At 44.3% G+C, this 22,200-nt stretch overlaps 2 protein-coding genes across 2 annotated transcripts; one reads left to right on the top strand and one right to left on the bottom strand.

Annotated features, from left to right (window-relative positions):
* Window positions 1-40: 40 nt before the first annotated feature.
* Window positions 41-20,201, bottom strand: fbxw8 (F-box and WD repeat domain containing 8). The gene is made up of 11 exons (XM_062381441.1): window positions 19,610-20,201; window positions 19,290-19,394; window positions 18,315-18,479; window positions 17,884-17,972; window positions 15,630-15,787; window positions 15,304-15,500; window positions 14,478-14,696; window positions 5,114-5,241; window positions 1,626-1,802; window positions 1,211-1,327; window positions 41-520 (listed from the first exon to the last, which is right to left on the bottom strand). Exons 1-11 carry the CDS (start codon window positions 20,066-20,068, stop codon window positions 355-357), a joined length of 1,980 nt encoding a protein of 659 aa, XP_062237425.1. The 5' UTR covers window positions 20,069-20,201; the 3' UTR covers window positions 41-354.
* Window positions 9,944-14,053, top strand: LOC133937863 (WD repeat-containing protein 19-like). The gene has a single exon (XM_062381440.1). The coding sequence runs from the start codon at window positions 10,040-10,042 to the stop codon at window positions 14,051-14,053; it is 4,014 nt and encodes a 1,337-aa protein (XP_062237424.1). The 5' UTR covers window positions 9,944-10,039.
* Window positions 20,202-22,200: the final 1,999 nt, after the last annotated feature.

The raw sequence follows: 22,200 nt of genomic DNA, 5'->3' as shown, positions 1-22,200 counted from the left end.
TTGTTGTGAAGCTTTGACAAATTATTAAAACAAAATGAGGTAAAAATATAACTTCTTTTTTTTATTTCTGCTGCAAAGCGGCCGATTAAAACCCACTGAGCCAAACATCACTTAAAAAATATTGTAATTTTACACTAATGATGACTGAGGTTTTGATCATGGGCAGCAATCAAGTACAGAATTCCTATGTAATGGTTAATAAACACATTAGAACATATAACAAAGCTTGACTGGACCACGACAAGAAAAGGAAAGTCCTAAAGTTAAAGGACGAAGGAAGGACAAAATGATCAAATGTGAAAGTGTCTGTTCTCTGTTCAGGCCCTCACTGGTCCCAGTTTGGGACGGTGCATGTCAGTGTGACGGGTGGGAGCCGGCCAGTCGGTCGTACGGCATGGCCAGACCGATGTTGTAGTTGTAGCCGTCGGACTGGTTGTAGTCGGACCTGCAGATGGGCAGGATGTGGTCCTGGGACAGCGCGTCCTCCGAGAAGTCAAAGTGGCAGACGACGCCCCGGTGTCTAGAGCATGGAAGGAAGAAAAAACATGAACACCTTCCCCCTTGATCTGGATGGCTATGGAAGAGGGTGGGGGTGGGGGGGGGGGGGGGGCGTTCCAGACGAGCTGCTAGAGCGTATATTATGCAAATTAGGGGCATTGTGATTTCATGTGACATCAAGATGGTGCTGAAGTATTGAATGTGTTGTTGGTGTTTCAGGAGCTTCAGTGTTTTCTGTGGGGGAGGGGGGAGCTCTTTTTACCGTCAGGCTTTTTAACTTTGCAGAACTTGTACATACAAAAACAAACCTATAAAACAAACTAGAGGAAAGGTCACAACCTCTTAAGCTCACCAATTAAAACATTGTACAGCATTTGTTTAATAAAGAGAGGAAAATGAAGTGTAAAGTTTTGCAAATGTGAAATAAACCAGATATATCATTAGTGAGCATTAGAGCAGCTACTGGGTGGATTTCATCACCTCCTTAAAGAACCAGACGACCTGTTTCTGTTCTTTATACTAATTATAGCTACATATTAAATACAGAAATTAGAATGTTACCAGTTTTCTTTCTGTTTTATGAGCCTGTCGTTCAGAGACTCAGACTATTTCTGACTCAAGGAGTTTTTATAATCTTGTGGGAGATGTGAGGTGGATGTAGAGAAGAGATCCAGGCTCAGAAGAAGAAGAGTGTGGGAGTGAGGTCAGTGACCTGCGGTGAGCTGTGAGGTCATCGTCGGTGATGCAGGCCCCCCGCGGTGACTTGTCGTCTGGGATGTTGGCTGTTACCAGGGTGCTGGTGTTGAAGCGTACATGCCTGACGGGATGCCTGCAGGATGCAAAACAACACAATCAGGACACACACAGCCATCACATCACTGCTTTTTACGCACTCATAATAATAAACAGTTTCATGAGTTCACACTTTTGAGTATAGGATCATGTGGTTGTGGTAATAACTTGTTTTCCAACTCTGTGACCTACATGACAGCTGAGTTTCTTAGCATGAATCACTTGGGCAATGACATAAAATACACAAATCATTCACCTGGAACTTAAAAGTGGCAATAAAAGACAATAAGAACGAAACTGTTCTGTTAGATCAGCCGTCTTTTCTCTCCTCTCACCTGTTGTGCGTCTCCCACAGCTTCGACCCCATCCTCAGCTCCCACACACAAACCAGTCCCTCGCCTCCGCCACTCACGATCTTCCAGTCGTCCGCCTGCACCGAGGTCACGCCCAGGTGGTGGGCGTACAGGGACGCCACGGAGGAGTCGCCGGCTCGCAGGTCAAAGACCCTCACCCTGAAAGATGGCACAGGACAACACGTGTTCTAGATGTTGTCATTGGCAGCTTTTTGATGATAACATGATAATTTAACACTAAGTGGTTTTCAGAGTGATTCACAACGGATGAATAAGAAGTGAAGGGAGGACAATAGTATCAGTCATCTCCAGTGAAGCATGGTCATTTTGAGTTTCGCTTCCTCCCAACAGAGGCGGAGAACTCATACCAAGACTGCACCGGAGAGGACAGTTTGTCAAAGAGTGCATTCATGTACAGACAAAAGGACCCTATTCCTACTTTGAGAAGAAAACAGCACGAGAACCTTTCAACATCCAGCCGAGAGCCCGAAGACAAATAAAGGCTGAAGCACATGTGTCAGTGCAGACTTGAGTTCTGCTCTATTTACCCTGGACTTCACCAAAGCAACACATCATTTCTCTGAGTTTACAAAAAAACACACAATAAACTTGTACAAATATGAACAATATATAAAGTATGGCACCAAAGACTATATCTTTGTTGATTAATTTTGATTTAATGTAATTTTGTCTACAAGTATTTACGTCAGTATTCAGATTTAGATATTTGTTTCTCATCCTTTAAGTGAAACATCCTTTCCATAACTTGTGCTTTTAGATGCTTTAAATGCTAATCTATGATTACTTTACTTCAGTAACTGCATCAGATTAGTAATTAGTAATTGGGTTAGTATTTATTGTATAAAATGCAGTGAGAGCAGTTTTTTCTTTTTTCTTGTTGGGTTCCATGAGCAACACGAGCCCAGGGGAGCTTGAGCTCCATCTGTTGTCATTGTGGCTTTATTGCAGCCGAGAGGATCCAGGACATGACTCCATCCAGGATCAACCCTCTTCCAGGACCTCATTAGCATTATCCAACTCACTCCAGGGACTCACACAGATTTCATTTCCGCCTCCAATTAAAAAAAAAGCAGAAGAATCACAGTTAAATAGCTAAATGGGCTCCGTGGCCTTGTGTGTGCAGTTTGTGTGTTTAGAGGCTTTACGTGATGGAGGCGCACATTTCAACAATGAGGACCGAACATTTCTGGCAGACCCAGTGGAACCATTAATCTAATGCTGGAGGCCAATGGGTCATCGGTGAGCTGTCGTTGTCCAGACTCCTCTTCATTACTCAGAAGATCTGCCTGATAAGAGAAGAGTCTAACTCCTGAACAGGTTCCTGCAGATGGACGAGACGTTTATCATCACACACTGAGGATAATGTGTGAGAATCGCTGTTCGTCTCTCTGTGTCTTAATGGACCGTCAGTCTGTCCAGGACGAGCCCGCCTCTCACACGATGTCAGCTGGGATTGGCTCCAGCCCCCGACCCTCAAAGGATTGGAGGGATAAGAGAGGATAAGATGGATGTTTGATGCACAAGTGTGGTTTGCTGAATCCACTCTTCCACTCAAACAGATCATTTTCAAAATTATTACATGTTGAAATGCACAATGACAGCTTTGCCGAACTGTGTTTCTGGTTGTGTGCTCTGCAGACACTGCAGTTACATGTATCCTGCAATCTACAATCTGGACAAGACCCAGTCAGGAATGAACCAAATTCAACAACGAATGAAGAAAACTACAGCCCGACTGACAATGTTGAAGATTAAAAAAAGAACTTTCTGATACATCAACATCTGGAAGCTTACGTCTACATTCACATTCTTGTAACTGCACCTTTCAACCAGCAGGGGATGTCCTCAGCTGGTGTCCAACCTTCGTCTGGCATTTTAAAGTTTTGTATTGATACACGCGAACAGCAAAGACTCTGTGAGGCTCTAGAAAACAATCTAGAATCTTTAATCTAAGACAGACGTGGAAGAAATAAAAGTATTGACCCTTGAAGGCAGTAAATGAAACATAAATCAGTCTGGACCAATGTGCTAGAGAGACCTTGATATCAATAGTCAAGCCGCCAGCATCACATCGGAGACGAGTGAAAGATGTAAAGAAACTGGTCCCACAGCTGGACTCATACGTGCAGTCCTGTATTATGAACACTGAGCCACAGCCACAGGTATTATTCACTTATTCATTTCCCCCTCTCTCCTATTTGAATCCAAACTCGCTCTTCGACCACATCTTTCCCAGTTGTGCAGATCTGGCCTTGTTCCAGCCGTTATCAGGACCCGTCGAGCTCAACACAAGAAAACAACAGAGGGACAAAACTCATTTGGACAAAAAGAAGGACTGTATCAGGCTCTGGCCTGAAGCCACAGTGTCGGAGGGCCAAGCTCGCCCACTGTCCCTCAGTGGCAGCGATTACCATTTGTCCTCGGCTGAGCTCTGCATCAGCCGGGGCCAAAGTGGAAGAGCCAAGCTGGGGTGTGTGTGTGTGTGTGTGTGTGTGTGTGTGTGTGTGTGTGTGTGTCTCTCTGAACAAAGCTACACATCTCTCAGAAAGAAAGCAACAAAAAAGCATAAAGCAGTTGGACAAAGACTGAACCGATGCTCTGGCCAGAAAACAACCATTTGAATTCTTCATTCAAATGCTGCCGTTCAATTAATTCTTCTCGAATCAAATCAATGTCGAACATTTCCTTTTGGCGTCGCCGAGCATCTTTAACCAGGCATTGTGTTGTCATCGCATGGTTGCTAAGTAGAAAGAGAAGGGGGGGGGGGACAGAAACTAAACAAAATAATGTGTCTGTCTGTCTTTTTCGCTGTACGCCAACTACTTAACAGCCAGATGGGTTCAGTGTTGAATAGACACAGTGGGGGGCGGGGGGGGGCTTCGGACGAGGACTTGCCAGGGATTTTTTCCTCTCCTGCCAGCTCATGCCCTGCCGCTCCCGCTAACAAGGGCAGAATAGATGAGAATGGGTCCTTTGTGCGTCTGCTCCTCGTCTGGAGAGAGCAGGTTAGCGATGTGGCAAGTGTGTGCACACGCGCATGGACACGCGTGTGTTGTCGGGTTTGATCGAGATGGACAGATTTCCTTCTTCTAAAGCATTCCAGGTAACAAAGGCAACATTTCCATTCAAGAGCACACACGGCACATCTGAGTATTTCAATGCCTCTTCTCTTTCTGAGTTATTCATGGCTTTGTTTTCCAAGGCAACACAGAGGCAGACGTGTGAATAATGCACCGAAGCCTTTACTTCTCACACATTTTCGAAACACCTGTTTTATCCGCTGCAAGTAGCCACAGCTTCTGCTTCAGGTGTCACTGTGAGAAAACTATTACCCGCTTCAGTTCCTGGCTCAGATTCAGCCATTCGTGATGTGTATTACCGTTATTGGGAGACTCAGCCCATGTGCACGACCGTAGTGTTTTGTCCATCTGTGTCTGAGAGCGTCTCACCTCCTGTCCTTGTTTCCACACACCAGCAGGTGAGGAGCGGAGTCCCTCAGGTTGATGCAGGTGAAGTCTCCCGGCGAGCTGCCGACGCACCCGGTGGATTTGCCCGTCTCCAGGCTGTAGATGTGGATCTGAGACCAGAGAACACACGTGAGAAGAGAATTAAAGTTTTTCTTGGCCCATGTCCCATCCTTCCACCAAGTTATGTGTAAAAAAGTTCTGTAGGTTTTCAGAGAAATCCTGCTGACGAACTAACAAACCAAATTAACTAAATTAAGGTTTCTGCTGATATTGACTCATAACTGCAGAGGAACTAAATATAAACAACTAGAACAACACTCAGGAGAGCTCACACCTACACTAAGGATGGTTTAGTATTATTTTGCATAATCCTGGTTGAAATACAAACCAACAAACAGGAACAACCTAATTGACAAAGGCCATAATCACTTTATAACTCTTTATACTTTCTTGGTCCTAAATTTAAAGATCATGAAAAACGGGGCAACAAATCTACATCATTCATCAGACTTTGAAAAAAAAAACATCAAATTGAAACTAAAAGTATCAAGTTTGAGATTATGGCACAAAACAAATGCTCGCTGCTGTATTTTATTTTAAGTTAATATGCCTGAAATGCTTTTTTTCCATTTTAATTACAACTGCTCACTTTAGCATCAGGTCCATCATCTGCTAAATGCTGGATCACATCAGAAGCCACCGGCCGCAGCAGTGGTTTAGAATATCATCTTGGATTAAATCACACAAACTCCAGTTCACTGCCGGTGTTTCAAGACCCTTTCTTTTGTCTTTTAGTTTCCTCCTGAACTAACTTCCAATTTCCTAGCTGCTAATTCTTTGTAGCTGCACAATAAGACACTACACACTGAGATAGAAGTGATGATACTGGACACAAGCCAATAATAAATCATTAACACTCTCATATAACTACCTGCAGTGATGCCTTGCCGGTTAATGAAATGCACAGCAACACTTAAACATTAAAGCTTCAGTGAGGAGGGGGGTCAACAGGAGGGCAAACTTCAGCTCCAGTCAGAGGTGAACCTCAGCGCCTGTGGCTGCACAGAAACTTTCTTTCCCGCAAGTTACAATGATGTCATCTGGAGCCGGCCTAATTGGTCGATTAGCGGCTGGTGTTTTCTCATCCAAACGAGACAGAGCAAACAGGATGGCCGCCAGGCAAACAACAAATCGTCTTTGATTAATTAAAACCATAAAGAAATTGAAGGGAGGGAGAAGGTGGGAGACAGAAAGTGAGAGAGTGAGAGATAAAGACATGTGAAGGAAGAGGAAAGACGAGGCATGATGTCAGCCTTGAGGAGCTGCCAGCGGTTTCTATGTGTCCCTTATTTGGGCAAAGCGGAGCTTTAATTGTGTACCGCCCTGGGGCAAAGCCCAAATCACACCGGACTTTGAAATGACAGCTTTATAGGATTTGGACAACGGAGGGGAAGTGGATGGGGGGGGGGGGTACGAGATTCAGGCTGCCGCCATCAATGAATCATTATTTCTTATTAAATATCTGCCCACTTTGCCGACTTAAACGAATTGCCGTCACTGAGGGAATCAAAAGATTTGTTTTGTTGTAATATTGGCTGCAGCAGAATATTTTTTGATGAAGACTCATCAGGAGCGTCACCATAGAGGAGTCGTTATGTTAATGCATTTGCTGGAGGCCCAGTGAGGCTCTCAGACAAAGGGAACTCTAATGGTGGCTTGTGCCGGGATGTTAATGGAATTACTCTCTTTGCTGTTTAAAGATGAAATGTTTGGCAATTACTGCAGCGCTGGGAAGGAAAGTCTTTCATGCTGCCGATGCCTGAGCACATTTGGCCAAAGAGTACAATTTGACTTGGCTTTTAATCAGGATTTCTGTTCAAGTTTAGGTTAAATTTACAACTTTAAGATCATAATAAGTTAAATTTAAGACGCATGTCAAGTACAACAGATATGAAGGGATATCAGACATATCTTCTAACATCGTTACAAACTAACTAAAAGACCCAGTACATCATATTCAAACACATGTAAGACTTTTTTAACCCTATAATTCATCTTAAATGTCATATCATAGACCAAGAATGGAAAAACAAAGTTAGCCATTGAGGGCCAACCAACACAGGAACTCACCAGTGAATCTAACAAACGGTTTGAGGTAAAACCTGCAGACTGTTTACTCTCCATGGAACAAACACCCACATCTGAGCAAACACGGAGTCAGAGCAACATTTGGTTCAGAGACCATGTGGACAAACAGAGATTACCACGTTGGAGCATGTCGTTTGTCTTTTTGCAGTTCGTCTCACAGGACCGAGAAGTGAGAATTTTGGACACTCATTTTGTCGGCTGCTCATCTGGAAACTCTGGATGTAACTGTTGTTTGTATAGAATCAAAATACAGTCTATTGACCGCGCTTATATCCTGACATCCACCTGTAGACCCTGAGATCATCGTAGTATCATCACACACCATCTCTGCTGTGCTACTGAGCTGACATCAGTCAGTCCAGCTGCAGTATAGCACATGTTCGTATACTGTACATCCAACCGTTCATCCATCATGCAGCCCTCTGTGGCAGATCCACTACAGTGCATTGGACAGTTTGACAATGGAGACGCCAGCTCGTGCTGAATGGCCCAGACACGAGCTGGGTGGATGCCTGGGCGCCGCCGGTCCACTGGCAAAGAACGAGGCGAGTAGTAATGAGGATCTGGACACTGGCTTCAACCGCACACACACAGACACACACACACAAACACACACACTCTCTCTCTCTGCCTTTTCAAAACAAAGCTGCAGCAGAATCAGCGAGAACCAACGAGTCTGAGTCAAGTTATAACTTGACAATATGGTAGAGTTCAACAGAGTCAAAATGCTGGAAAGGAAAAATAAATCACTTCATCGGAGAAGAGAAGGTGTGAGATGATGATGTCACCTTCGTACATTCTGACAGATTTTAATGGAGCATATGTTTTCTTACTAAAGGCTGCGCCTGCCATCGGTGTTCATTTCTCCTGTTAAGAGACAGAAATCTCTGTTTGAAGTGTGACAACAGTGACAGACAGGTTCATTAAATCTGTAAAATATATTAATTAGTAAGAGACATATGCTAATCTCATATCATTGATATGAGAGTTTGGGCTCACGTCACCATGGAAACAATAAAGTTTTAAAGACTGCCATAGGTAGGAACAAAGAAACTGAAAGAACTTCGATAAAGAAAAAATGCAAACAACATTGGGATGAAACTTCAATCCTTAGGATCAAAGTATAACTGAGGTTTATACTATTCAATCTGTTAATTATCTTAAATCCATTTATCACTTTTTCATCTATAAAATGTCAGAATTTCCAGTTTCTATTGTCTAAGGTGACACCATCAGCATTCATCAATAATCAATATGTGGTTTAATATCAGTTACGTATCTAATGAGAGAACCTGGTATCAAAAATGGACTTGAGAAATTTTACCTGATTCTCGAATTATTCATATTATACCAAATGTTAAATCAAAACATAGTTTGAGTAATAAATCCACATCTGCATACCAAGCCCAGTATAACATTATTGTCTGTATAGTTAAACTTGTCTAACTGAATATTTCTCAAGTGTAAAGTGGTTTTATTTATGTATTAATTGATTTAGCTTCATCTTGTTTCTGCCTCATTACAGCAGTGATAACACTGATATCTTTGTTTAGTGGAACCATGATATCTCTCTCAGCGCTGCTCTCCCCTCTGGCCACCGTGTGGAGCTCTGGATCTGCGTTTGCTGCAGCAGAAAATATTTTTCAATACGAGTGATGTCAGCGCAGCAGTTTTGCCAAAGACCTATCAATCAAAAACACAGATTGCTGCTCACACAATGAGGACACAAGGGTGCAAAGCTCTCTAGTCGCTGCACAAACTGTAAACTGAGGAAAACTTAGTGTAAGAGGAAATATGTCCTTGGATACGTTTAGAGGCAGCAAATTTCAGCATTTTAACCATAACAACAAATAACCTGATGAAGAATAATAAGTTCTAAATATTTGCTTCACAATCCCAACAGAACCGCTTGTCTCAGGGCTCCTGGTTCTTTCTAAGTAAAGCCTCAAGAGTCAATTAGCTGCACAGGGTCCTTGGAAACACAACAGTATTAGAAACAAACAGATGCAGCTCAGGGAACGAGACTTTATTAAAGGTCACTTCAGGGTTCTAGTAATTAGGAGCGGGGCCCAAGGTGAACCTGTTGCTATTTAAAGTGGCTTTGTCTGCTATACCCCCCCCCCACCGCAGGTACATAACAGTAATTTCTAATGGGAGCCCAGGGGGTCTAAGGGGGCCAAAATTCTGATCAAACTTTAAATGAAACTAAATGTTCTCTTTGTGTTTAGTTTTCTCTAAAGACGCCTTGACACAACTCCATCACTTCCATTTACACACAAACACTAGATGATTTTTTCATAATACGAGAGTGCTGTTCACAATGAAGCAGATAATCATCGTCACAAGGTTTGAACCGGGGGCAGCTTTCAGTTCAATTAAAACTCAAATGGCGCTGCAAGTCTCTTTTTATCAAAAGAAACACACGTCTGTTTTTAGCCTCCTGTGAAACTCAGTACATCCGTGTTCCTGTCTTAGTCTTTATGGGTCAGCTGGCATGGGGTGGGGGGGGGGTGGGGGGGGGAAGAGAGAGAGAGCCTGTCCATCACAGCGCCAACATTCATATAATATCTATATGCTATGATGTGCTACTGATGGTGACGCCTTAAAGGTCGATGTTAAATGTCGATGTTAGGTAAATGTACCTTTATGTTGGTTCATCAAAGGAGAAGTGTTATAGTGAGTCAAGTGTCGCTCACTTGACTCACTATACCAGTTTATCAACACCTGTTTATCAGCATAAGAAGAATCCGGATCGCAGAAATGAAGAAGGTTTTTACTCTTGCTGACAAAGCCTGGGCGGGTTCTAACCTACTCTATAAGTGGCAGAAAACTGTTGGTAATTTCATTGCTGTTGCCGGAAAAGACAACTCAGTGAAGATATTTGATCGAAATGGACACAAGTGGACTGAACTCAACCTGCCAGGGCGCTGTGTGGGTATGGACTGGGATAAGGATGGAGACATTCTGGCTGTGATAGCTGCAAAATCCAGGTCCATCTTCCTCTGGGATGCGACTGTCAATAAGTCTTCCAAGATAAACAGCGGCATGAGAGATCAGATGTCTCTCATCTTGTGGTCAAAGACGAGCCCAATGTTTGCTGTCGGGACGGTCAAAGGAAACCTTATGATCTACAATCAGCAAACTTCATGCAAGATCCCTGTTCTGGGTAAACACTCTAAAAAGATCACCTGTGGGTGCTGGAGTGCTCAGAACCTCCTGGCTCTTGGAAGTGAAGACAACACGCTGAGCATCAGCAATCATAAGGGGGACACCATCAGACGGACAACACTTTGCGGTGAGCCTAATGAAATTGACTTCTCTGTGATGAAGACAGATGAAAGGTCTTCTCCAGGAGAGAGCACTGTGAGTGTGTCTGTGGGAAAGAAGATTTTGATGCTTTTCAACGTCAATAATCCTGATAACGGGGTAGAGCTGACCTTCCAGCGGCGCTATGGGAGCATCGTGTCATATCACTGGTATGGTGATGGGAACATACTCATTGGATTCTCCAATGGATACACGGTGGTTATTTCCACTCACCTCAGTGAGATTGGGAAGGAGCTCTACCCGGCTTACAACCATAAAGATAGCCTGAACAGTGTGGCTATCTCATCATCACTAAACAAGGCTGCCTCCTGTGGGGACAACAGCATAATGATCCACGACCTGTCTGAGCTCAAAGATAACACCAATGTTGTTCGATTGGATTATGAGACTAAAGGTCTGGACCATCTGAGCTGGACAGATGACGGACAGCTGTTGGCTATTTCCACAGAGAAAGGGACACTCCATGGTTTCCTCACCACGCTGCCTATTCTGGGTGACAGGTTTGGAACACGGCTGGCGTTCCTCACCTCCCCGGTGGAGGTCACCGTCTCCAACCAGGTGGAAGGAGAGACCCCTGTGGCCATAGAAGTGGACATCGAGCCCACTTTCATTGCAGTGGGACCGTACCACGTGGCGGTGGGGATGAACAAGAGAGCCTGGTTCTACACACTTGTAGAAAATGAACCTGGGTTTAAGAAGCTTAAGCACTTTGAGTACTCGGGGACGATAGCCAGCATGTGCCTGAACTCCAACTACGCAGCAGCGCTCTTTGATGGAAAGGTGCAGCTGCACATGATCAAAGGCAAAGACCATGAGGAGAAGAAACAGATGAAGTTGTTTCCTGATGATGACAGAAGTGGTCGGATCCTTTGCCACGCCCTCACTTCTGACTTCCTGTACTATGGCACTGATTCAGGTAATGTAGTGTGTGTCCTGATGGAGGACTTGAGGACTGTGAGCAGCTACAGCCATTCAGTCGGCGTGAGGAAAGTGTTTCCTGATCTAACTGGCACTCGGCTGGTCTTCATTGATGACAAGAACAACGGCTTCCTGCTCTCCCCTGAAAATATCAAGGACCCCTGCATCGAGCTCCCCAACTTCTCTCCCACCATCACAGGAGTGCTGTGGGAGAACTGGTATGCTGACAGAGGAGTGTTTGTAGCTTATGACAACGACAAGGTCTACACCTACGCCCTGCATGAAACCACCATATATGGTCCCAGAGTGGTTCTGGTGGGAAGCACCACGCTCCTGTTTCCCCAGAAGCCTTTGCTATTGTATAACGGCGTTCTGACTTGTCAGACAGCAAGTGGGAAGAACAGTGAAGTGGCTCTGAGTACAATTTCATTCCTCAAGCACTCAACCAAGTGCACAGATTCGCCGCCTGAGTTCAGCAAGCAGCTCACACAGGCTCTCATGCTGAAGAGGTTTCACGAAGCCTGGGATCTGTGCAAGTCCGCAGGCAGTGATGCAGACTGGGCAGAGTTAGGCAAAACGTGCCTGCTCCACATGGAGGTCGATCTTGCCATCGAGGTCTACAGCAATAGTGGGAACACGGACATGGTCCTGTCCCTGCAGGGTATCCAGGGTACAGTGAACATGAATCTGCTGGCAGGACATTTGGCCAAGGTTCTAGAAGACTACAACCAGGCTCAGAAACTCTACCTGTCCTCAAACTGCCCAGTCGCTGCCCTGGAGATGAGGAGAGACCTGCTGCACTGGGAGAGCGCTCTTATGTTAGCGAAGAGGCTAGCAAAAGATCAGATCCCTTTTATATCAAAAGAATATGCCGTCCACTTGGAGTTAATTGGAGACTATGAGAACGCACTGGCTCACTATAAAAGAGGCATGACCCGCAATAAAAAATTCCAGGAGCACGACGAGGAGTGTCAAGCAGGTATAGCCAGGATGTCCATCAGAATGGGTGACATCAAGAAAGGAGCCCTACAGGCTATTCGGCACCCGAGCAGTGTGCTCAAGAAAGTATGTGGAGCCATTCTGGAGAGCATGAAGAAATTCCCTGAAGCTGCTCAGCTCTATGAGAAAGGCCAATATTATGATAAGGCTGCGTCGCTCTACATTCGTTGCAAGAACTGGTCGAAGGTGGGAGACCTGCTGCCACAGGTTTCCTCTCCCAAGATCCACTTGCAGTATGCCAAGGCCAAAGAGGCGGATGGAAAGTATGAGGACGCAGCCCGGGCCTATGAGAGCGCGAAGGACTGGGACAACGTGATCCGAGTTCTGCTGGACCACCTGAACAACCCTGAGGACGCTGTGCGCATCGTCATGGAGACGCCGACCATTGACAGAGTAAAAATGGTTTCCAGGTTCTTCCTGCGGTTGAACGACGAAAGCTCAGCCATCCACTTCCTGGTTCTGTGCAAGTACAAAGATGAAGCCTTCCAGCTGGCAGCGCAGCGCGGAAAGATGGAGGTCTACGTCGACTTCATCGGCTCTGAGGCGACACAGGAGGATTACCAGAGCATCGCTTTCTACTTTGAAGGAGGAAGGAAACATCTGCAGGCTGGAAAGTTCTTCCAGAAGTGTGGACAGTACAGCAAAGCCCTGGGACACTTCCTGAAGTGTTCCAACACAGACGACAACCTGGCAGTGGAGATGGCCATTGAGACGGTGCGTCAGGCCAAAGACAGCTCTTTGACCAATCAGCTGATAGATTACCTGATGGGGGAAAGTGACGGCATGCCCAAGGATGCCAGGTACCTCTTCCGTCTCTACATGGTGTTGCAGCGGCACAAGGAGGCTGCTCGAACGGCCATCATCTTCGCCAGAGAGGAGCAGCGTTCAGGGCACTACTGTAACGCCCATAACGGGTTGTTCAGCATGTACACGGAGCTGAGGGCCCAGAAGGCTAAGATCCCTAAGGACATGACCACCGATCTGATGATCTATCACTCCTACAAACTTGCAAAGCTGCATTCAAACAGAGGAGAACACCTTAAAGCGGGCCACATGCTCCTTCGAGTCTCCAACTACATCAGCCGGTTTCCTAAAGATGTTGTTACCATTCTGACGGAAGCAGTCATAGAGTGTCACCGCTCCGGGTTGAGAGACTCGGCCTATAAGCTTGGAGCCCTGCTGATGAGACCAGAGTACCGAAATGAGATCGACAAGAAGAACCGGAGGCTGATTGAGTGGTTGGTTCGACGTCCCGATAAAGATCTGGAGGAGGAAAAGACTCCATGTCCCTTCTGTGGCTGCAAGCTCCCACAGAACGAGCTGCAGTGTTATTCCTGCAAGAACAACGTGCCCTATTGCATCGCCACGGGTCGTCACATGCTGAAAGAAGACTGGTCAGAGTGTCCAAACTGTGAATTCCCTGCTCTCTACTCGGAGTTCACTCGGTTGTTGGAGACGGAGGGTGTGTGTCCGATGTGCTCAGACACTGTGAGGGTCAAACAGCTGAAGAAGATCTCAGATTGTTACTAATACCTGCACACTGGACAACTGGATCTATGATTTTAAAATATATTATTAAAATCTATATTACAAGTTTCCATTTAGTTAATAAAATACTTACAAGTGTTGAATGAATTGAATTTGTGTCATTGCTACCAACAACGAGAATCTGAGTATGTGCTTTTAGGCAAATTTTTATCAAAGAAACTGTATATTTAAAATTCACCAATCAATTTCAGTATTTACTGACTATATTACATTGTTGCTTGGGTTGTACAGATTATAGAATCATGAAGAATTTGAAGGTAACATCATTATAAGCAAAAAGACCATTGTAGGCACTGACAGACTATTTCTGTTGCAAAGTTTAAAATAGTTAAAATGTTGTGGCACATTGTGCAAGAACAAACAATCAATAAATCAATATCTCCCTACTTCCACATATTGAACTTACCTTGTTGCCTCCGTCGTGCATTGTCCAGCCTGTGCGCTTCACACCGAGAGCAACATGGGAGTCCGAGGCATCCAGGCACGTGACTGGATGTCCATAGACCGAGTGGAGCATCCGTGGCTTTTCGTCTCGTGGGTCGAGCAGGTGCACAGAGTCGCCTGCTGCCAGAGCAGCCAGCGGGCTCTGGTGTACCCGGCCTGGCACCATGACCAGGCTGTCTACCTGCCACACACACAATGGACAAACGGTTTATATCTATCATGCTGCAGTTACACATATTGAGCTCTCATACGACAATTTCACACATATGTGGCGTGACCAGAAGTCTAAAGAAATAAAGTAAAATCTATTATATTTATTATACATATTTGGAGTTTCCAACCCTTATCAGATATTTGTTTAAATTTTATACAATTAATAGTAACTGCCACTGTTTTCACAATTTCCACAATCCCAAGAGGAACTCTTTCAATATGTTGTCCAATTATCAGAGTATATTGAATTTACTATTAAATAAATATATATTTTTTTTTATCCAGAAAAGCAGAAAATCTTTATATTTAACTAAAAATAACAAGTCAGCTCTGGTAAAATAAATATTTAATAATTTTAACATTCCCAAAACATCCCTCCAGAAACTGTAAAGCCATAACATGTGGAACCAGTCAAGGTTGTTTAATGCTTCCTTTATTATTTCTCACATAAGCCGAGACATTTCTAGATGAAAGTCACAAAAAGAAATCGTGTGAATCACAACCTATTAATTAAAACAGTAGCACATCAGTAAAGATTTATTCAGCCGCATGAGGAATTCATCTGTGTGACTCACAGTGTTCGGGAGCCGGGTCCGGCTGATTGTCCTCCAGTAGCCGCGATCGTCTGCGCAGTCGAGCCGAACATCAGGCCCGGCCGCGGAGCCCAGCACGGGGCTGTCGGGGCTCAGGGCCAGAGCCTGGATCCTCCCTGGGCTCTGGTAGTGGTGGATAGGCTCCCCGCCTGTCTCCGTGCTCCACAGGTCCACACAGCCTGAACCGAGGACAGGGAAATACATTTCAGACCTTTTCTGTTCAAAGTTAATGCCGTTGTATTTTCTGATTTGTTGTGATTTGCACTTCGGGGCAACACACACAGACACACACACACACACACACACACCATCTTCATAAGCCGCAGCAGCCACTGTGCTGTTGACTTGGACTTGGAGAACATGAGGTCTGGGCTCCGTGTTCGCTGACAGGCTGTTGGGCTTCAGGTACGAGGCGTTAGAGTCCCAGTGCAACGTGTCCCACAGCCGAACGTCACCTGACGTGTACCTGAGAAACACACAAGAAACACTGAGTCACATCAACACATCCTCTCACCCCTGAATCATTTCCCGTCTCACATCTGCCTCCTCTACTCACTTAGACTTCTTTTTTTGGAAATGTTTGCATTTGAAAAGGTAACCTTTTTTCTGAACTGGTGTCAGTAATTTTCTCTTAAATACGTTCAGCACAAGGTTACACAACTTGTTAACTCACATACTGACAGTATTTGTCAAACTTTACACGCAACAATTAAAATCTGGAAGTTTAACTCCATCAGTCACTTAGCAAACTGTTTTTGATTATCTATTAGCATTTTCTTTCTCCAGCAATAAATAATCAGATTAGTAATGATCAGAGTACTTGAATACTTGATAGATAACTCTTGTATCAACTGAGCCTTTCACAAGCCTTTCATCGCTTCCTCTACTTCCTGTAACATGAACTTAAAGTTTCTTTTCTTTGAGCAGAGCGGTCAAACTTCAGCAAGTGTTCCACAGAACGAGACCTTTCTGAGCCTGAAGGCAAAGCAACAGATTTATTTCAAAGTCCAACCATCGATCCAAAGTGTGAAGAGCAGAGGTCAACAGAGGTCGACAAGCTCCTCACTTACACAGACAGAACTTACTGTGCTATCGTGTTATTGATTATAAAATACATCACTAAGTCAGGTTTGATCCGGCTTCAGTTCTTCAACACTTTAAGCTGTGACCTTCTGCTGTTCTCCCACCACCTCACTTCACTTCAGCCCGTGTTGGCGATCAAAACGGCGTCTTGATCTCACTTCCACAAGTAACAACACAGTCACCCCGTGGCCCCCTCGACGGGTTCCTGTTCCATTCTGTTCTCGACCGCCCCCCCCCCCCCCCCCCCCCCCTCGCTCCCCTTCCCTCACCTCCTTCGCTCTCAACCAGAGTCAATGAGCTCTCGCTGTGGGAGACGACAAACTGCCAGCGTTACCACCTCCACAGATACCATCATGCCTGAGCAAGTATCCGCCTCGCAGCCACAGTGTGTGACAGTGTGACAGAGGGTGTACATGTGTGTGCCTGTGTGTCTGTGTATGTGTGTGCGTGTGCGTGTGTGTGCGTGTGCGTGTGCGTGTGCGTGTGATTGGCATCTCAGAATGCGGAAGGAAGTAAACAATAGGAATACACACTTTCACTTAATTAGTGCATCACCTCAATTCCAATTATCAACAGGATGAAGATGCTGAATCCAAGAAATGTGTAAAAACTTTCACGTGCAGAAAAAAAAACGTGCACGAATAAAAGCAAACTTTGTGCAACTTCTTATAATTAATTACTGAGTTAATGAATGATTGTCTCCTGTTGCCTCTTAAATGCCAAATCTCATTCTACCGATTATATAACAAGATTTTCTGAACACAATTGAATCATTCTTGATTACCTGCTATTGATTATTTTCTAGTTAAACAGATTCCTCTACCTTCACTGAGATTAATGATCTTTAAAGTAAAAAATAATGGGAAAAGTATTGATGTTGTGAATTTGTTAATAGCTACGACACAAAGAAAGGAACTTAAAAGCACATTTAGCAAAGTGGGTTTTCTTATTTTGTGTGTAGACTGTTTTCTGTACAGTGTGTGCTACATCTGCCAACGTGAACAAGATACAAACAATCTCCAATGAGACACAGCAAAGACTGATGGGAATCTAATCACATGACTCCCTGGAGATGAGGCCCGTGTCCTGGTGGGCCGTCTGCTGGGCTCCTGAGGGCCACGCACAATCTATCACTGTCTCAGCTCACAGGTTTAGTTTAGTTTGGCTGCTTTTCATACAGTCTTCCCTAAAATTACTACAACCATTAGTAGAAGTGAAACAAATACACAAACCATGACTTCATGCATAAACAGCTGAAAACGGAATCACAATATGAAATAAATCTGATCAGCAGTGACTCAAACTAATTATTTTTCCATAGATAAAATAATCTTATCAGTTTAAATGTGACATCCATGAAGATTTATAGACTCTGGTTATTTACATATTTACATTTATATGACTATATAAAGAGTGACTAACGAGGCAGATGATGTCAGAAGTGACCTGTGTGTTTTTTTTAATGACATTAAAACTCACCCGGCGAAGACGAAGCTGTCACAGGAGCTGACGTCACAAAGCACCTTGCCCAGCTCGAACTGCAACTGGCTGATGGATCCCACTCGATTCTACACAAGAAATATATGATAATATTGGAATTTGAACACATCACTGTTTTATCACCTGTGTGCAGAAGAAGTTGACATATAAAAATGTACATTCTTGGTAGTTTTTGTAACAATTTATCCATTCTAACCTGCCATTGTGTTAAAATACCTATTTGTCTGCTTCTTATTGTACAATACAATTATGAGCCACAGATAACAGTCAAACAGCATCGAGCACAATGTACTGTAAACGTGTGATGTGAGGTAAATTGTGCACTAATTGTCCCGGACAAACATCTGTCTAGGTGTTGTATTTGGGTAATGAAGTGGCAGATTCACTGGAGTAGAAGACCTCAAGCTCACCTTCCAGTTGGAGCGCACAGTTTTGGCCGAGTTCCTGCAGTCTCGCAGTGTGCTCTTCCAGCAGGGGGAGTCAGACACGCTGGCATCCTGATGGTAGCCCTCCCCCATGCACATCTTGAACCACAGAACGCCGTCCTCAGCAAGGACTCTCCATGCCCTGCTCACCTGGGAGGAGGTTTGGGCAGAGGGACAGGGGATTGAGTCAGCATACATTACATGCTTGCGTCACTTAATTTGTTTGTGCTTAACGAGAACGGCCAGTTGCCAAATGGATTCTGTGCAACTCGCGCTGGGGATCGGCTGCACCAAATTTAATTTACTAATCTATACCAAATTAAGTCACATACAGTTTTAAGACGCCCTAAGCAATCCTGCATAATTGGGAAAGTGCAAGTTTACAGAAATTTAAAGACTTCACTAGAACCCTGAGACAATACATTGTCTCAGGGTTCTCTGGTGAGTTTACAGAATCGAAGGTTAAACATTTAGTATGAAGATTTAGTATAAAGCTGTTGCTTTACAATTTTGATTTAGTGTGAGACTCCTGCCCTTCAGTTGCAGACACTTCTTTCTACAATTTTTTTGTTTTTAAGTTTAGGCCCTATACACCGATCCACAATCTCCTTGAGGACAGACCCCTTATCCTGTTTTCAAATCTCTCTTATAAACACAACTTTACATGATAAACTTTATTCATATAAAGCACTTTTTCAAAACTGTGTTCAGTTTTTTCAATTCATTATTTGCACAGCTCGGTCCGAATCAAGTAATTTTGCTTGCTTATTAGTATTGTCTTAGAGGAGAATTCGGCTCATGCCTTCATCAGGGTGTCCTGACACACAGAGATAATAAGAAACAAAGCCAATAATCGATAATTTATTCCCTTCCACCAGTGGTTTGAGGAAACCAGCAGCGCTCCTGCCACCTCTCTCGTTTATTATTATTATTAATATTATTATTATTATGGCAGCTTACCTGTGCACATCGGCCCAGCTCAGTACAGTTCAGATACTGGAAGATCTTTGAAGCTAACTCATACGGCAACTCGACATCGAAGAAGGGAATGTCATCCACTTCATTCTGCAAAGGAAAAGAAATCCAACGTACTCAGCGGATTCCGGTCAACCATCATCATCATCATCTTCATCACCTGATTATCATCATCATCATCATCCCCATCATCCTCACTATCATCTTAATCTTCATCATCAACATCATACCGATCACCATCATCCCCATCACCCTCACTATCATCTTCATCCTCATCATTATCATCCTCCTCATCTTCATCGTACCAGGTCCTGAATGAGTTGATCCACCAGCTCTTTCTTCACCTTCCTCTGAGGCTGCTGCTGTTGTTTCGGGGCCGAGCTGCAGAACCCGGTCCTGCTGTGAAACTGTCTTTTCCTCCGTGTCCTCTCCTCCTCGATCCTGTGCAGTAGAGGACCGGTCCTCCCGTCCAGCAAACCCCGAGCAATGGACACATACTCCGGCTGCTCCTCTGACCCTGCCGCTGCTTCTCCTCCTCCTCCTCCAGCCGTGCAACCTTCATCCTCCTCAGCACAGCCGTCTTTCTCCGGACTACAGGCCTTGTTGAGGTTTATTAAATCTTCAAAATACCTGTTTTTCAAGTCCCTGTGTCCTGACTGACCTGGGACAACACCAACAGGTCCCTGCTCCCCTGTTTTACTCGTTAGCTCTTGTTTCCAACTCTCCCTGAACTCAGCAAGTTCGTCCCCCGCCATGTCCTTCATTCCTCGTCAACAACACATACCGTCAGTTTGATATTAATCGTTAAAACGTGATTTATGAGCCACAAATGAAACGTTAAAGAAAAATTAAGCTTGGCCCTCTCACCAAAACAACATGTGTCCGTCTCTATAAACAGTCCGTGGAGCGACAGAGTACTGGCGATTTAAAGTTCCGCTCTTTTATTCCGCAGTTTTATTATAGGCTGGACACACACCGTGTTTTCTGGTGATTTATATGAATATAAACTAATACATGTATTTGTTTCATGCATGTGTGTATGGGGAGTCTTGTTGGAAATTAATAAATAAATAAATGAGACAAAGAGAAGACACAATGTCCCCGCTCATAACAAAAGACCCAGACAAGAGCAGATCCAACTGTTAACCATCGCGTGTCTCTTTTGGGAAAAGATGATGTAAACCCCACATCACGTGACTCTGTAATGAATAATACAGGAGGGAGAGGGGCAGGGAGAGAAAGGGAGAGAAAGGGGGGAATAGAAACCCAGTTGAGGTTTTGATGAGAGAGGAGAAGGAGGCTCGATCAGACTGATATTCCGAGAGACAGAGAGAGGAGACAGGATGTGCTGGCTGCCCATAGACCAGCCTCTGCTGCTGCCCGGGGACTGCACCTGCAGCGGCCGCGCACCGACGCCCTGCTCGGTGGCGCAGCTTCTGGCGTCTCGCCTGCGGAGGATCGGGGACCAGCTGGAGAAGGGCAGGGCGGCCGGCGGCTGCGGGGAAAGAGCCGGGGACAGACCCGGGGACAGCGCCGGGGAAAGAGCGGGGCACGGCCACCTGAGGAGCTTCCTGCGCACGGCCCTGCACCTCACCGTGCTCGTGCTGCTGGTCGCGAGGAGACACCTGTAGAGCGCGAGGCGGCGACAGCAGCAACAGGTGAGTTCAGGCTGTCAGGTCATGACTCATTATAATAATAATAATATTAATAATAAAGTGTTTATCTAACCATTTTGGCTGTATGAGGTTCATCTCATACTAAAGTGTAAGATATAGGGAAATTGAGATTCATTTGTCAACACTTTGAGGTTTGGATTTTTTGAAGCGAATGTATTTACATGATTCCTGGTTCCTTCGATAAAAGCATCAGCTAGATGATATGAGATGTAATGTGTAGTTTAATAAAATATTTATATCTTACTAAGAGTTATAAAATACTGGTTGTTCCTACATCAACATTATGATGCATAAGGGAGAAAAACTATGTGAAGGAAACACACTTAAATTCAAAAATAATGTGAACAACAGGTACATTTGAAATTGGGTTATTTAACCTGTTTTGTGAAATGGTGTAATTGTTTCCAATTCACAATTATCATAATTAATCATTATCCATCTACTGTTTACCTGTTGAAATAGTCCTGTTAAAAAACATGTTACAGGCAGCACTTTGATTCTTGACAAACAGAATGACATCAGGTTTGGTTAATTATGCAGATAAAGTGGAGACAAACTTAGTTTTTAATAGATTAACTTCACATTTAATGGAATAGTAAATGTTTTCCTCTACCACTCGCCTGTTTTACCCTCACTTTGCCTTTATTACTTTATTTAAAATTCCTTATATGTGCATGTTTATAACCTTAATGTTGTAATTGTGGCCAGGTTTCTGTTGGAAGTATAATTTGCATCATTTTGGTTGAAAGGATGAAAACATTTATTGAAAGATAATATTTATCCTGTGATATAAACTATAAGAGGAATAAGAAGCTGATGTGTTTGTTCAAACCATTAAAAACGTTTCTTAGATGCTTTATGTCAATTAATGTATATTATATATTATATCTCATATAGATGGTGCCTTTAGGACCATGCATGAGGAGCGGGCTCACATCATTTGCACTAAAAGCAAAGGGCTGCAGGAGAATGCCTTCCAGGAAGCTGTGCGCAGTGAATGACACACTGACGGAGGAGGAAGAGGAGGATGAAGCAGGGTCCGTTGATTCAGTGTCCGACACGGAGCATCACATGTCACGCAGACTTTCTCAGGTCCACTGTGGATGCACTAAGAGTCTCACAGAGAGCTGACACACTGAAGCCCTGCAGTCAGCCACAGAGAGCTGCTCGTCCTGCCCCCTGCGCCTCTCTCCCATTCTGTCATCCTGCAGGTTACAAAA

The sequence above is a fragment of the Platichthys flesus genome, chromosome 3, assembly GCF_949316205.1.
Source record: "Platichthys flesus chromosome 3, fPlaFle2.1, whole genome shotgun sequence".
Lineage (NCBI taxonomy): Eukaryota > Metazoa > Chordata > Actinopteri > Pleuronectiformes > Pleuronectidae > Platichthys > Platichthys flesus.
This window is presented reverse-complemented; position numbering and strand designations above follow the sequence as displayed.